The sequence below is a fragment of the Microcaecilia unicolor genome, chromosome 13, assembly GCF_901765095.1.
Source record: "Microcaecilia unicolor chromosome 13, aMicUni1.1, whole genome shotgun sequence".
NCBI lineage: Eukaryota > Metazoa > Chordata > Amphibia > Gymnophiona > Siphonopidae > Microcaecilia > Microcaecilia unicolor.
In genome coordinates this window covers 20,575,847-20,590,913 of record NC_044043.1, presented here as the reverse complement: position 1 = coordinate 20,590,913, position 15,067 = coordinate 20,575,847, and the positions used below count along the sequence as shown (strand labels likewise).

Below are 15,067 nucleotides of genomic sequence, written 5' to 3'. Positions count from 1 at the left end.
CAACCGCACCCAGCAGAGACTGGCTGACGTCCCTTGCCGGGGGGATAATATTTTTGGCGAGAAGGTCGAGCAGCTGGTGGACCAACTGCATCAGCGGGAAACCGCCCTCGACAAGCTCTCCCACCGGGCGCCTTCAGCATCCACCTCAGCAGGTGGACGTTTTTCCCGGGCCCGGCAGGCTGCGCCCTATGCTTTTACCAAGCATAGGTACACCCAGCCGGCCCGAAGGCCTCGACAGGCACAGGGACAGCCCCAGCGCGCTCGTTCTCGTCAACAGCGTGCGCCTAAGCAGCCCCCTGCGCCTCCACAGCAAAAGCCGGGGACGGGCTTTTGACCGGATCCACGAGAACATAGCCGCCCTCAAAGTGTCCGTGCCGGACGATCTACCGGTCGGAGGGAGGTTAAAATTTTTTCACCAAAGGTGGCCTCTCATAACCTCCGACCAGTGGGCTCTCCAAATAGTGCGGTGCGGATACGCCCTAAATTTGGCCTCCCTTCCACCAAATTGTCCTCCGGGAGCTCAATCCTTCAGCTCCCATCACAAGCAGGTACTTGCAGAGGAACTCTCCGCCCTTCTCAGCGCCAATGCGGTCAAGCCCATACCACCCGGGCAAGAAGGGCAGGGATTCTATTCCAGGTACTTCCTTGTGGAAAAGAAAACAGGGGGGATGCGTCCCATCCTAGACCTGAGAGGCCTGAACAAATTCCTGGTCAAAGAAAAGTTCAGGATGCTTTCCTTGGGCACCCTTCTGCCAATGATTCAGAAAAACGATTGGCTATGTTCCCTGGATTTAAAGGATGCATACACTCACATCCCGATACTGCCAGCTCACAGACAGTATCTCAGATTCCGCCTGGGCGCACGGCACTTTCAGTATTGTGTGCTGCCCTTTGGGCTCGCCTCTGCCCCACGGGTGTTTACAAAGTGCCTCGTGGTGGTAGCGGCGTATCTCCGCAAGCTGGGAGTGCACGTGTTCCCATATCTCGACGATTGGCTGGTCAAGAACACCTCGGAGGCAGGAGCTCTCCGGTCCATGCAGTGCACTATTCACCTCCTGGAGCTGCTGGAGTTTGTAATAAATTACCCAAAGTCCCATCTCCAGCCAACCCAGTCTCTGGAATTCATAGGAGCTCTGCTGAATACCCAGACGGCTCAGGCCTTCCTTCCCGAAGCGAGGGCCAACAACCTCCTGTCCCTGGCTTCGCAGACCAGAGCGTCTCAGCAGGTTACAGCTCGGCAGATGTTGAGACTTCTGGGTCATATGGCCTCCACAGTTCATGTGACTCCCATGGCTCGTCTTCACATGAGATCTGCTCAATGAACCCTAGCTTCCCAGTGGTTCCAGGCCACCGGGAATCTAAAAGATGTCATCCGCCTCTCCACCAGTTGCCACACTTCACTGCTCTGGTGGACCATTCGGACCAATTTGACCCTGGGACGTCCATTCCAAATTCCACAGCCCACGAAAGTGCTGACGACGGATGCATCTCGCCTGGGTTGGGGAGCTCATGTCGATGGGCTTCACACCCAGGGTCTGTGGTCCCTCCAGGAAAAGGATCTGCAGATCAACCTCCTGGAGCTCCGAGCGATCTGGAACGCACTAAAGGCTTTCAGAGATCGGCTGTCCTGCCAAATTATCCAAATTCGGACAGACAATCAGGTGCAATGTATTACACCAACAAGCAGGGGGGCACCGGATCTCACCCCTTGTGTCAGGAAGCCGTCGGGATGTGGCGTTGGGCTTGCCAGTTCGGCATGCTCCTCCAAGCCACATACCTGGCAGGTGTAAACAACAGTCTGGCCGACAGACTGAGCAGAGTCATGCAACCACACGAGTGGTCGCTTCATTCCAGAGTGGTACGCAAGATCTTCCGAGAGTGGGGCACCCCCTCGGTGGACCTTTTCGCCTCTCAGACCAACCACAAGCTGCCTCTGTTCTGTTCCAGACTTCAGGCACACGGCAGGCTAGCGTCGGATGCCTTTCTCCTTCATTGGGGGACCGGCCTCCTGTATGCTTATCCTCCCATACCTTTGGTGGGGAAGACCTTACTGAAGCTCAAGCAAGACCGCGCCCTTTTGGCCCCGTCAGATCTGGTTCCCTCTTCTTCTGGAGTTGTCCTCAGAAGAACAGTGGAGATTGGAGTGTTTTCCGACTCTCATTTCGCAGAACGACGGAGCGTTGCTGCACCCCAACCTTCAGTCTCTGGCTCTCACGGCCTGGATGTTGAGGGCGTAGATTTCGCTGCGTTGGGTCTGTCGGAGGGTGTCTCCCGTGTCTTGCTTGCCTCTAGGAAGGATTCCACTAAAAAGAGTTACTTTTTCAAGTGGAGGAGGTTTGTCGTTTGGTGTGAGAACCCTGTTCTTGCCCTGCACAGAATCTGCTTGAATACCTTCTGCACTTATCAGAGGCTGGCCTCAAGACCACCTCAGTAAGGAATCACCTTATTGCGATTAGTGCTTACCATCATCGTGTGGAAGGTAAAGCCATCTCTGGAGAGCCTTTAGTCGTTCGATTCATGAGAGGCTTGCTGCTGTCAAAGCCCCCTATCAAGCCTCCTGTAGTGTCATGGGATCTCAACGTCGTCCTCACCCAGCTGATGAAACCTCCTTTTGAGCCACTGAATACCTGCCATCTGAAGTACTTGACCTGGAAGGTCATTTTCTTGGTGGCAGTTACTTCAGCTCGTAGGGTCAGTGAGCTTCAAGCCCTGGTAGCTCATGCTCCATTTACCAAATTTCATCACAACAGAGTAGTGCTCCGCACCCACCCAAAGTTCCTGCCGAAGGTGGTGTCGGAGTTCCATCTTAACCAGTCAATTGTCTTGCCAACATTCTTCCCCAGGCCGCATACCCGCCCTGCTGAACGTCAGTTGCACACATTGGACTGCAAGAGAGCATTGGCCTTCTACTTGGAGCGGACACAGCCCCACAGACAGTCCGCCCAATTGTTTGTTTCTTTCGACCCTAACAGGCTAGGGGTCGCTGTCGGGAAACGCACCATCTCCAATTGGCTAGCAGATTGCATTTCCTTCACTTACGCCCAGGCTGGGCTGGCTCTTGAGGGTCATGTCACGGCTCATAGTGTTAGAGCCATGGCAGCGTCAGTGGCCCACTTGAAGTCAGCCACTATTGAAGAGATTTGCAAGGCTGCGACGTGGTCATCTGTCCACACATTCACATCACATTACTGCCTCCAGCAGGATACCCGACGCGACAGTCGGTTCGGGCAGTCGGTGCTGCAGAATCTGTTTGGGGTGTAAATCCAACTCCACCCTCCAGGACCCGCATTTATTCTGGTCAGGCTGCACTCTCAGTTAGTTGTTCTTCGTAGGTCAATTTTCTGTTGTTCCCTCGCCGTTGCGAGGTTAAATTGACCTGGGTTCTTGTTTTGAGTGAGCCTGAGAGCTAGGGATACCCCAGTCGTGAGAACAAGCAGCCTGCTTGTCCTCGGAGAAAGTGAATGATACATACCTGTAGCAGGTGTTCTCCGAGGACAGCAGGCTGATTGTTCTCACCTACCCTCCCTCCTCCCCTTTGGAGTTGCGTTTATCTTTTCTTGCTTGTCATTCAACTGGCGGGAACGGTCACGCACGGGCGGGAAGACGGCCGCGCATGCGCGGTGGGCGTGCCCTGCGTGTGGACCGCCCGCGAAGCTTCTTCCGGTTGATGGGGGCTGCCGCGGACGTCACCCAGTCGTGAGAACAATCAGCCTGCTGTCCTCGGAGAACACCTGCTACAGGTATGTATCATTCACTTTAGGCCAGCTCTGCCTTATCCTAGCACACACATTCATTTTTTTTTCTCTTTTCTCTCTTCCGCTTTGCACTACTGTTATTGTGTTGTACTTTCTCCTAACATTGTACGCCACATATTGGTGGGAATATGTGGGATATAAATGTTCACAATAAATAAATAAAATAAATAAATAAATACAACGTGCACGTGATGATGGGCTATGAGCTCTGTGCTGTTGGCTTTAGTGCCAGATCTTTCAGCATTGGAACCTAGGTACCTTAAGTGTTTCTGTGCTGAACTCCCCACCCTCAGCATGTACTTCAGATAATACTACAAAGATTGGAGTAAAAGTGGGGTCTCTTAGGAGGAGGACAGTTGTTTGTTTTAATGTGTAATGATATCTGTCTAAATTCTTTGCTGGGCTAGGTCTAACACTTCTTGTCTCTTCTCTCCTGCAGTTGGGGTTGGTGTAGGGGGACTCCCAGGAGGTACGTGAATCTGTTTTTGTTTATTTATTAGGTCTGCCATCTCTATTTGGGCAGCGAAGCCACGGGTCTTCTACTATCCTGGAAAGAATTGCATATCCCCTCTAAATACTTAATTACCCCAACCTGGTATCTGCTCATAACGGTGTTACACAGTCTAGGCAGTAGCAACCTCCCCAATTAGAAAGGAGCCCAGTATCCAGTAGATATAATAATATAGTAATATAGTTTATTAGCATCAGTATCTTACCCAAAGATAGTACAGGCAGATTAGGCATTTACATGATGGAACAGCACTTCACGACACGACTACAGCCCTCTGGAGTCTTCTGAAGTCTTCTGATCTAATACCCTTCAGACTGCTTCTTTTATACTATTTTGGCCCTATTGATTCCAGTGGACCCCAGCTTTCTCACCAGGGCTCTTTGGCCCTTATCAGTTGATAAGGATGACATCATCATATTCTCAAGCCCTAAGTATAAACAAGATAAGTTCAGAGCGCATCTGTGAGATGACTTCACAGGTCATTTTGCTCTTCTCAGCTCCCCCCCCCCTCCCTCTACTTGCATCTGACCCACTATTATCTTTCAGTTTAATCAAAACATCTTGCTCATGACTTCTGGCAGGTGCCAGTCTCAGGGAGCAAAGCCCCCCTCCCTTGCCAGCTCTCAATTACCTCATTTGAGTACTTGCTACAGTGAAATATATTTTGTATCAGAGATGATTTTTTATTTTAAGAGACCTAGCTCTTTAGCCTGAGCCATTGGCCTGTATTTTACTGAGAGCAAGGGCTAGTGCCAGACCTTTCAGCATTGAAGTGTTTCTGTGCTGAACTCCCCGCCCTCAGCATGTACTTCAGACAATACTACAAAGATTGGAGTAGAGGTAGGGTCTCTTAAGAGGAGGACAGTTGTTTGTTTTAATGTGTAATGATATCTGTCTAAATTCTTTGCTGGGCTAGGTCTAACACTTCTTGTCTCTTCTCTCCTGCAGTTGGGGTTGGTGTAGGGGGACTCCCAGGAGGTACGTGAATCTGTTTTATATTGACATACAGAGTTAGAGTTAGGAGCTGACAAGTGATCAGTTTCATTGCCTGACAGTTCTCTCTTTGACTACAGCGAGGGAAAGTGAATACAGTGCTCAGATAATTTTTTGCTTGATTGAAACATGGCTTTCAGACACTGACACCTCGCTCTGTCATTAGCCCCGTGCTAGCCTTTTTTAGTTCACAATCACAAAGATCGTAAGGGTGGGTGGGGGACTACCTGTAATTTACTCTACTCATTTTAGGCTTAAAATATTATCATCTAGTTTCAAGTTTATTTATTAATTTGCTACCCTGCCCATTAAGGGGATGCCTGGGTGGCTTACAGACTACATAGAGTAAAGTAAGAGGGGGAAAGGAAATGAAAAAAGAAAAAAAGTGGTGGGGTGGAACTACAATAACATATAGGAAAGAAGAGGGGGTGATAGAGAAGGGAGGCTGAGACTGGTCCATGCAAACCCAAAATAGGATTAAGACTATGCATCTAGGAAGAGGAATGTTTTAAGACTGGTTTTGTAATTTAGAAGAGATGTTTCTTGGCGGAGGTACAGGGGCAGCTTATTCCAGTGCCCATTCACATATACATACATACATACACACACATGCAGGTATATAAAGCTTGGACTGAAAAGATAGCTTTTCTGGTGTGTTGGTGGAATAGTTCTCAAAAGGTCAGAACAGTGAGCAAGTTATAAAAAGTTGAGCGTAATGTTCTAGTGGTTGTATGTGGGATAAGCAGGCGGGAGAGATACTCTGATTCACCTGATTGAAGAATTTTAAAGAGTAGACGCATGATTTTATAGATAAAGCGGTGGGGAAGAAGGAGCATTACGTGATCAAATTAATTTTTTTCCATTGATGAGTTTAATGATTGCATTCTGGACATCTTTGTAGACATCTAATGTCAGTAGTTCTAAGGCCTGTAGGTAAAGAGTTGCAATAATCGAGTTTACTAATGATGAAAGAGTGGACGAGTATATTTAGAGCCGATGAATCATCTACTACCCATCCCTCTCTAGAATCACTTACCTTCCAGTTTATTTATTTATTTATATCCCACAGTATTCCAACCCAAGGGCAGGCTCAATGTGGCGTACAATAGTTAATAAGCAAACAATGATACAAAATACAAGGTCACAAGAGGGAGAAAGAAATAACTGAGGAGGAAAGGAAGAGAGGGGAGGTGATAAATTGTCACAGAGGGAGCCGTGGGTTAAAAGGGCGGGGCACCAGAGGGGCTCAAAGCATATGCTCTGCCAAAAAGGAAAGTCTTGAGTTGCTTCTTAAAGGTCGGGTGATCCGGAGTAAATTTGACCTCTCGAGGCAGCCCATTCCACAATTGAGTGCTGAGATAAGGGAAAGAGGAACCATAGATGGTCTTATATTTGAGGCCACAAGGAGCCGGGTAGTGGAGATTGAGGTACGGGCAGGCCAACCGTCGGGAATTCCTGGGCGGCAGGTTAATGAGAGTGTCCATATAGGAAGGGGCTTCTCCATAGATGATTTTCCAGCTTATAATCGAAAGAGAAAAACGCCTATATTTCAACCCAAATCGGGAGATGGGCGTGTTTCTCGCAAAGGCGCCCAAATCGGTATAATCGAAAGCCGATTTTGGGCGTTTCCAACTGCACTCCGTCGCGGAAATGACTAAAGTTGACGGGGGCGTGTCGGAGGCGTGGTGGAGGCGGAACTGGGGCGTGGTTATCAGCCGAGGAGAGATGGGCGTCTTTAGCTGATAATCGAAAAAAAAATGCGTTTTGACCGGGATTTTGGGTCACTTTTTTTGGACCCTTTTTTTTCACGAACAAGTCTCAAAAAAGTGCCCCAACTGACCAGATGACCACTGGAGGGAATGGGGGATGACCTCCCCGTAGTCCCTCAGTGGTGACCAAGCCCCTCCCACACTAAAAAAATAAAAACCAAAACCTTTTTTGCCAGCCTGTATGCCAGCCTCAAATGTGATACCCAGCTCCCTGACAGCACTATGCAAGACACTGGAGCAGTTTTTAATGGGTGCAGTGCACTTCAGGCAGGCAGACCCAGGCCCATTCCCCCCTACCTGTTACACTTATGGTGGAAAATGAGAGCCCTCTAACCCCCCCCCCCCTAAAAACCCACTATACCCACATGTAGGTGCCCCCCTTCACCAGTAAGTGCTATGGTAATGGTGTAGAGTTGTGGGGAGTGGGTTTGGGGGGGGGGATTTGGGGGGGCTCAGCACCCAAGGGAAGGGAGCTATGCACCTGGGAGGTAATTTAATATTTGTTTCTATTTTTAAAAAATGCCCCCTAGGGTGCCCAGTTGGTGTCCTGGCATATCAGGGGGGCCAGTGTACTACCAATCCTGGCCCCTCCCACGACCAAATGACTCGGATTAGGACGTTTTTGAGTTGGGCGTTTTTAGTTTCCATTATCGCTAAAAAAAAGAAACGCCCAACTCAAAAACGTCCATTTTTTCAAAAATACGGTTCGGTCCGCCCCTTCACGGACCCGTTCTCGGAGATAAACGTCCATGGAGATAGACGTTTGCATTCGATTATGCCCCTCTTTGTGTACCAATGCGCAGATCTTGAATGCGATGCGGCCCTTCACAGGAAGCCAATGCAGCCGCTCACGTAGTGGTCTCGAACTTTCAAATCTCAATATGCCGAAGATGAGTCCACTAAATTTTCTTTTATTCTGTTACCCTCCGCCCTCTCCTCAGCTTATTCTTTTCAACTTCTGCACAATACTCTCATTGATCATTGCCTTCACAACTTCAACCCTATCATCCTCGGTGATTTTAACATACATTTTTATGACCCAGCTTCAATCTTTTTGGCAGACCTCTATACTCTGATTTTTTATCTCAGTCTCATCCAATCTGCTCATTCACCCACACATCAAGCAGGACACATTTTAGACAATATTCTTTTTTTCTTCTGGACTGAATGTGCATTTCACTCCTCTCACATCTTGACCGTTTCCCTGGACAGATCATTTCCTGCACCAATCTTAGCATTCCAATCAGACCTCAAGTCTGTTCAACTATCTATCATGATCTCTCCAGATTATCCTCTGAGTCTGAGACTTTGGAATCCAACCTTAATTTATCTGTTTCTGGATTCCTTACATTCTCTCTTTTTGATTAGGTTTCACAATTTAATTCTGCCTTGAGACAGGCCTTAGACAACATTGCTTCCCCTACAATGAAAGTGCACTCCAACACAGGGGCGTAGCCAGACACCTAAGTTTTGGGTGGGCCTGGGCCAAAGATGGGTGGGCAGAAGAACCCCGTCCCATCCCACAGGTGATTTGGTCTCTCCTTTTCTCACTTGCATGCCATATGGTGTCTCAAACATCCCCTCTCTCCCGCATACCTTTAAATAGCAGATTTTCACCGGCAGCGAACAGCAACTAAAATACACTGCTCATGTTGGCCCCACAGCCTTCCCACTGATGCAACTTCCTGTTTCCGCATAGGCGGGAATATGTCAGAGGGAAGGCTGTGGGGTCAGTGCAAGTAGTATGTATCAGTCGCTGCTTGCTGCAGGCGAAGATCTGCTATTTACAAGGTACGCAGGAGGGACCGTTGTTGAGAGTTTTCAGCTGGTGGGGCTTGGGAATCTCTGCCAGCCACATCATAGGTGTGCTGCTACTGAGTGGGCCTGAGCCCAAAGTGGGTGGGCCTGGGCCCACCCAGGCCCACCCTTGGCTATGCCACTGCTCCAACACATCAAAGAAACCTTGGTACATGCCAAATTTAAAGCTTCTTAGGAATCAACTTTGTCACGCTGAACAACACTGGCATTGTTGTCATACAGCTGCCTCAGTGCTTTCAAAGACATTTCCTCTGAATACAAAAAGGCCATTCTAAAAGTTAAACATGACCACTATTCACAATTTATCGCTAAAACTCCCAATACCTCTGTCCTACATGCCATAGTAAAATTGCTTACTGCTCTACCATCCCCACTAGATAACCAATCTACATCCCCTTCCGCTCAAGCCTCAGCTGATTTCTTCTCTGACAAAATTCAAACTCTGCGAGACCTATTCCCAACAAATTCTCACCAATTCATACTACTTCTCCCTTCTCCTTCCATCAGTACCCTTTTAGCAACTTTTAGTAGCTGAAAACATTTTAGTTATGGTATAAACCGTTTAGTTGCCTTTCCAGGTTCAATTCTGCGGTATATCAAATATACAAAATAGAATAAAAAAATAAATACCGGTAACACCTCCTGTCTTCTCTCTCCTGCAGTTGGGGTTGGTGCTGGGGGAGTGCCAGGAGGAGGTATGTGAATTTATCTTTTCTTCTGATTTAATTTATCTTCCACAGCAGGATAGTATCTCTGTAATGATATTTACGCCAGCCATATAGACATGGTGTAAGTGGTCTTACCTAAAATTTGGCATTTAACTGCAGACTTATGCTAGTATTCTATAACAGATTTACCCCGGATTCTATATATGGTTGTTTCAGTTGTGTGCACAAATTTGAATGTGTGTCCAATGTGCAAGTGCAACTTAATTGATTAACAAGCCAATCAGTGCTGATAATTGGATGATAAGAAGGAATTATTGACACTAATTGGCAATAAGTAGAATTTACACGCAGATCTTTTTAAGAGAGGTGTGCGTAAATTCTAGCATGTGGATCTACAAAGGGGGCGTGGCCATGGGAGGGGCATGGGCGGGTCCAAACATTTATGCATGCTGTAATACAATTAGCACCTAATTTACACATGGGGATTTACACTGGGTTTTCATTGTGTAAATGGTCACACTTAAATATAGTCCTGGTTCCCGGCGCTATTCTATAATCCGTGCCTAACTGGAAGAGTGGTTTATAGAACAGCGCTAACCATGTTTTTTTTCGGTGCCATTTATAGAATCTAGTCCATAATGCATAACGGCTGTTCTAGAATACCAGCTTACCAACTTTGATGCCTTTTAGCGACTTGTGTAGACGTGTATTGCAAAAGTTGGGTGTACCACAGAAGAGTTGGAACTTTGTGTAGGAGTTTTCCAGGAAGTAATTTTTTAATGGCATTCATGTACACATGGGTAATATACTAAAACCCAATGCGGTCCACATGTGAGCTGCCTCAGGGTACAATGCAACTAATGGAGTGTAACACAACTCACTGTCCTAATCACAACCATGGCCAAATTTTGTAGCACAATTGTAGCAGTTTGCCACTGGGGTCTCCAACAATTGACAGCGTCGGGTTTTAATAAAGTTACTGTTTGGACTCCTATGTTTGGATCTACTTGTTTTTTGCACTATTTTTGGTTTCGTGCACATGTTTAACATAGGTGTAGTTTAGGTTCATATCTGCAGGGCTGCTGAGAGGGGGGGCAGGGGGGAGCAAAATTCCCGGGCCCAGCCTCCAAAGGAGGGCCCAGAGCCAGCACGCTTCTTCAGGGTCTGTCTCTCTCCTGCGTGCCGGCCGAGACCAGGAAGATTGCATTAACACGATAACTCGGGTGACACGGGATATTGCGTTAATGCAGTCATCCGGATCCTGGCACACAGGAGCAGTCAGATGCAGAAGGTAAGGGAGTGGGTGGCCCAAATGTGTGTGGGGGTGGCGCGAGTGGAGGGGTGGTGCAAGTGGGGGAGCAGTGTGAGGGGGGGGCGGTGCCACCGTGGCCCAGGTGGGGAGTCAGTCTTACCCAGGGCCCGACTGTGTCTCTCAGTGGCCCTCCTACCAGGGCACTAGTCATCCCCCCTGTAGGGCATGCAGTCCATTTCTGCTTTGTAACTTCAGGACTGCAAGCTAATTTTCAAAGGAAACTTCTTGTGTGCACACTGGAAAAGATGAACAGAGGTTTGGTTTTGCAGGAATAATCAGACTACCTCAAACTTCTGCCTTTAAATGTTACCAAATATAAGCTCAATGTTAATTTATTCAGCTAGGAAATTCGAATATGCATGCCCTCTCTTAACCAAATTACATTGGATACCAATGGAAACATGGATTGATTTTAAACTTTGTCTACTAGTTCATAAAATCCTGTTTGGGATTACTCCATTGTCTTCATATCAATTCATAAATAGACCTTCTCATCATAGAACATCTGGTTTTTGAGATCAACATCTTGAATTTTCCATCTGCAAAAAAACATTAAATATAAACGATTGTTAGCATCAAATTTTTCTTATCAGACTGCAGTCTTGGAATGTGCTGCCTTTTGTTGTTAGATCTGAATGAAATTATGGGGTCCTTTTACTAAGCTGCGGTAAAAAGTGGCCTTAATGCACCCGTTAAAAATATACCAGATGAACATTTACCAACACCTATTTTGTAGGCATTAAAGGCCCACATGCCAATCCTACGATAATCAGCGTGGGGTAATGTATCTAAGCTAACTGATCAGTGCAGAAATGCCCACTCTCCACCCCCAGACATGCCCCCTCTGCGATAAGATCTGAAATAGGTTTTAGCTCGTGGTGAGCATGCACAGATCACAAAATTAACACTGGATGCCTGAGCGCATCCCACGGTAAGCCATTTTAAGCTGTGGTAAGCTTACCACAGCGTAGTAAACAGGCCCATAACAACATAAGAATAGCCGTATTGGGTCAGACCAATGGTCCATCCTGCTTCCAGCAGAGGCCATGCTACCAATCCCAGGGCAAGCAGTGGCTTCCCCCATGTCCATCTCAATAACAGACTATGAACTTTTCATCCAGGAACTTGTCCAAACCTTTTTTAAACCCAGATATGCTAACTGCTGTTACCACATCCTCTGGCAAAGAGTTCCAGAGTTTAACTAGTTTTTGAGTAAAAAATATTTCCTCCTATTTGTTTTAAAAGTATTTCCATGTAATTTCATTGAGTGTCCCCTGATCTTTATACTTTTTGAAAGAGTGAAAAACTGATTCACTTCTACCTGTTCTACACCACTCAGGATTTTATAGACCTCAACAATATACCCCCTCGGCTGCCTCTTTTCCAAGCCAAAGAGCCCTAACCTCTTCAGCATTTCCTCACATGAGAAGAGTTCCATCCCCTTTATTATTTTGGTTGCTCTTCTTTGAACCTTTTCTAATTCCACTATATCTTTTTTGAGATACGGCAACCAGAATTCAGCACAGTGCTCAAAGTGAGGTTGCACCATGGAGCAATACAGAAGCATTATAATATTCTTGGTCTTATTTTGCATCCCTTTCCTAATGATTCCTAGCATCCAGTTTGCTTTATTAGTCGCCGCCACACACTAAGGTGCACCCTAGCATCAGGTAATTATGATTCGGATTATTTTTCCCAATGTGCGTCACTTTGCATTTGTCCATATTAAATTTCATCTGCCATTTGGATGCCCAGTCTTCCAGTTTCCTAAGATCTTCTTGCAATTTTTCACAATCCGCATGCGTTTTGACAACTTTGAATAGTTTTGTGTCATCTGCAAATTTAATCACCTCACTCATTGTTCCATTTTCCAGATCATTTATAAATACGTTAAATAGCATCAGTTCCTGTACAGATTCATGCGGCACTTCACTATTCACCCTCCACCACTGAGAAAAATGACAAGTTAACCCTACCCTCTGTTTTCTGTCCAATAACCAATTCCTAATCCACAGAAGGACATTGCCTCCTATCCCATGATGTTTTAATTTTCTCAGGAGTCTCTCATAAGGAACTTTGTCAAAAGCTTTTTGAAAATCTAGATATACTACATCAACTGGCTCACCTTTATCCACATGTTTATTTACGCCTTCAAAGAAATGAAGCAAATTGGTGAGGCAAAACTTCCTTTGACTGATCGCATGCTGACTCTCTCCCATGAAACATAATTTTATTCTTTATAATAGTTTCCACTATTTTCCCTGGCACTGAAGTCAGGCTTACTGGTCTGTAATTTCCCAAATCACCCCTGGAACCCTTTTTAAAAATTGGCGCTACATTGGCCACCCTACAATCTTTAGGTACTACGGATGATTTTAACAACAGGTTACAGATCACTAACAACAGATCAGCAATTTTATGTTTGAGTTCTTTCAGTAATTTGGCTCAGTACGTCTTCCATGTTCACCAAGACTTTTTTCAATTCCTCCACATCGTCACCCTTGAAAATCGGTACAGGTAGATCTCTTACATCTTCTTCCGTAAAGACCAAAGCAAAGAATTCATTCAATCTCCCCACTATGGCCTTGTCCTCTCTGAGTGCCCTTTTTGCTCCTTCATGATCTAACGGTTCCATGGATTCCCTATCAGGCTTCTGATGTACCTGAAATAGGTGTTACTATGATTTTTTGTCTCCATGGTAAGTTTTCTTAATATCCGCTTTTAGCCTTCTTTATCAGTGCTTTGCATCTAGCTTGACACTGCTTATATTGCTTCTTATTTTGTTCATTCGGATCCTTTTTCCTTTCTTTGAAAGATGCTCCTTTGGCTCTAATAGCCTATTTCACGTCACCTTTTAACCATGCTGGCTGTGGTTTGCTCTTCTTTCCACCTTTGTTAATACATGGAATACATCTGGGCTGGGCTTCCGTGATGGTGTTTTTAAACAATGTCCATTCCTGATTTAAAGTCCTAACCTTTGCGGCTGACTCTTGCAGCTTCTTTTTAACCATTTTCCTGTTTTTTTCATAGTCACTATTTTGAAAATTAAAACCTGCTACATCTCTTTAGTGACTTCACTCCAGGTATCAGTTCAGAATTGATCACTGTTTCCCAGTAGATCCACTGGTACCATGCCCTACATTCCACTAAAGACTAGATCTAAAATGCCCCCCCCCCCCCCCCTTGTCAGTTCTTGGACCAATTGCTCCAAGAAGCAGTCATTTATTACATCTAAGAATTTTACCTCCCTAGTAGCATTTATCCTTTACTGGGGTAACTGAAATCACCCATTATTATAATGTTGCCCAATTTGCCAGCTTTCCTAATTTCTGTAAACATTTGTTTATCTGTCTGTTCGTTCTGTCCTGGTGGACGGTAGTACTGCCCTACCAGTATACTCCTTTCCCTTCACACATAAAATTTCTATCCAGAAGGATTCCACGCTTCTGTTTCATGTAAAATATTTCTTTTGCTTGACTCAGTTCTCTCTTTAACATATAGCACAACACCCCCTCCAATTTAATCCATTGTATCATTGCAATATAATATGTACCCTGATAACACAGTGTGCCATTGATTGTCCTTCTTCCACCTGGTTTCTGAAATGCCTATTATATCTACCTCTTAATTTAGTGCTATATTCTCCAACTCTCCCATCTTATTTTTTAGGCTTCTAGCATTTATATATGGACACTTCAAACTGTGCTTTTTCATATCATCTACAAGCTGCTTTGAAGTTGATGGGAATAATTTGTATCCTTTACTCTGTTCTCCTATTAAACACCCGTGGCTTTCTTTCATTATTGAAACTTCTCTATTGGGATTCCCTAAAGATCCTGTTTCAATAATATCCTTCAAAGACACTCCACAATGAACCATGCGCTCCTGGGCAACCTTTTGCTCCTCCCCCCTCATTTTAGTTTAAAAGCTGCTCTATCTCCTTTTTAAATGTTAGCACCAGCAGCCTGGTTCCATCCTGGTTAAGGTGGAGTCCATCCTTTTGGAACAGGCTCCCCCTTCCTCAGAATGTTGCCCAGTTCCTAACAAATTTTAATCCCTCATCCTTGCACCATCGTCTCAACCAGACATTGAGACTGCGGAGGTCTGCCTGCCTCTTGGGTCCTGCACATAGAACGGGGAGCTTTTCCAAAAATGCTACTCTGGAGGATCTGGATTTCAGTTTTCTACCTAAATTTGGCTTCCACAACCTCCCTCCAACATTGTCCTATGTCATTGATACC

At 45.9% G+C, this 15,067-nt stretch overlaps 1 protein-coding gene across 7 annotated transcripts in view; it reads left to right on the top strand.

Annotated features, from left to right (window-relative positions):
* The window catches only part of ELN (elastin), a 535,722-nt gene that overhangs the window by 443,029 nt on the left and 77,626 nt on the right, over positions 1-15,067 (top strand). For 5 of the 7 annotated variants that reach the window (XM_030186281.1, XM_030186283.1, XM_030186277.1 and 2 more), the window contains 3 exons: positions 4,195-4,224; positions 5,215-5,244; positions 9,509-9,541. In XM_030186281.1, coding sequence (XP_030042141.1) covers positions 4,195-4,224; positions 5,215-5,244; positions 9,509-9,541 — 93 coding nt within the window. The remainder of the gene's footprint in view (positions 1-4,194; positions 4,225-5,214; positions 5,245-9,508; positions 9,542-15,067) is intronic. The other 2 variants (XM_030186278.1, XM_030186282.1) reach the window with 2 other exon arrangements.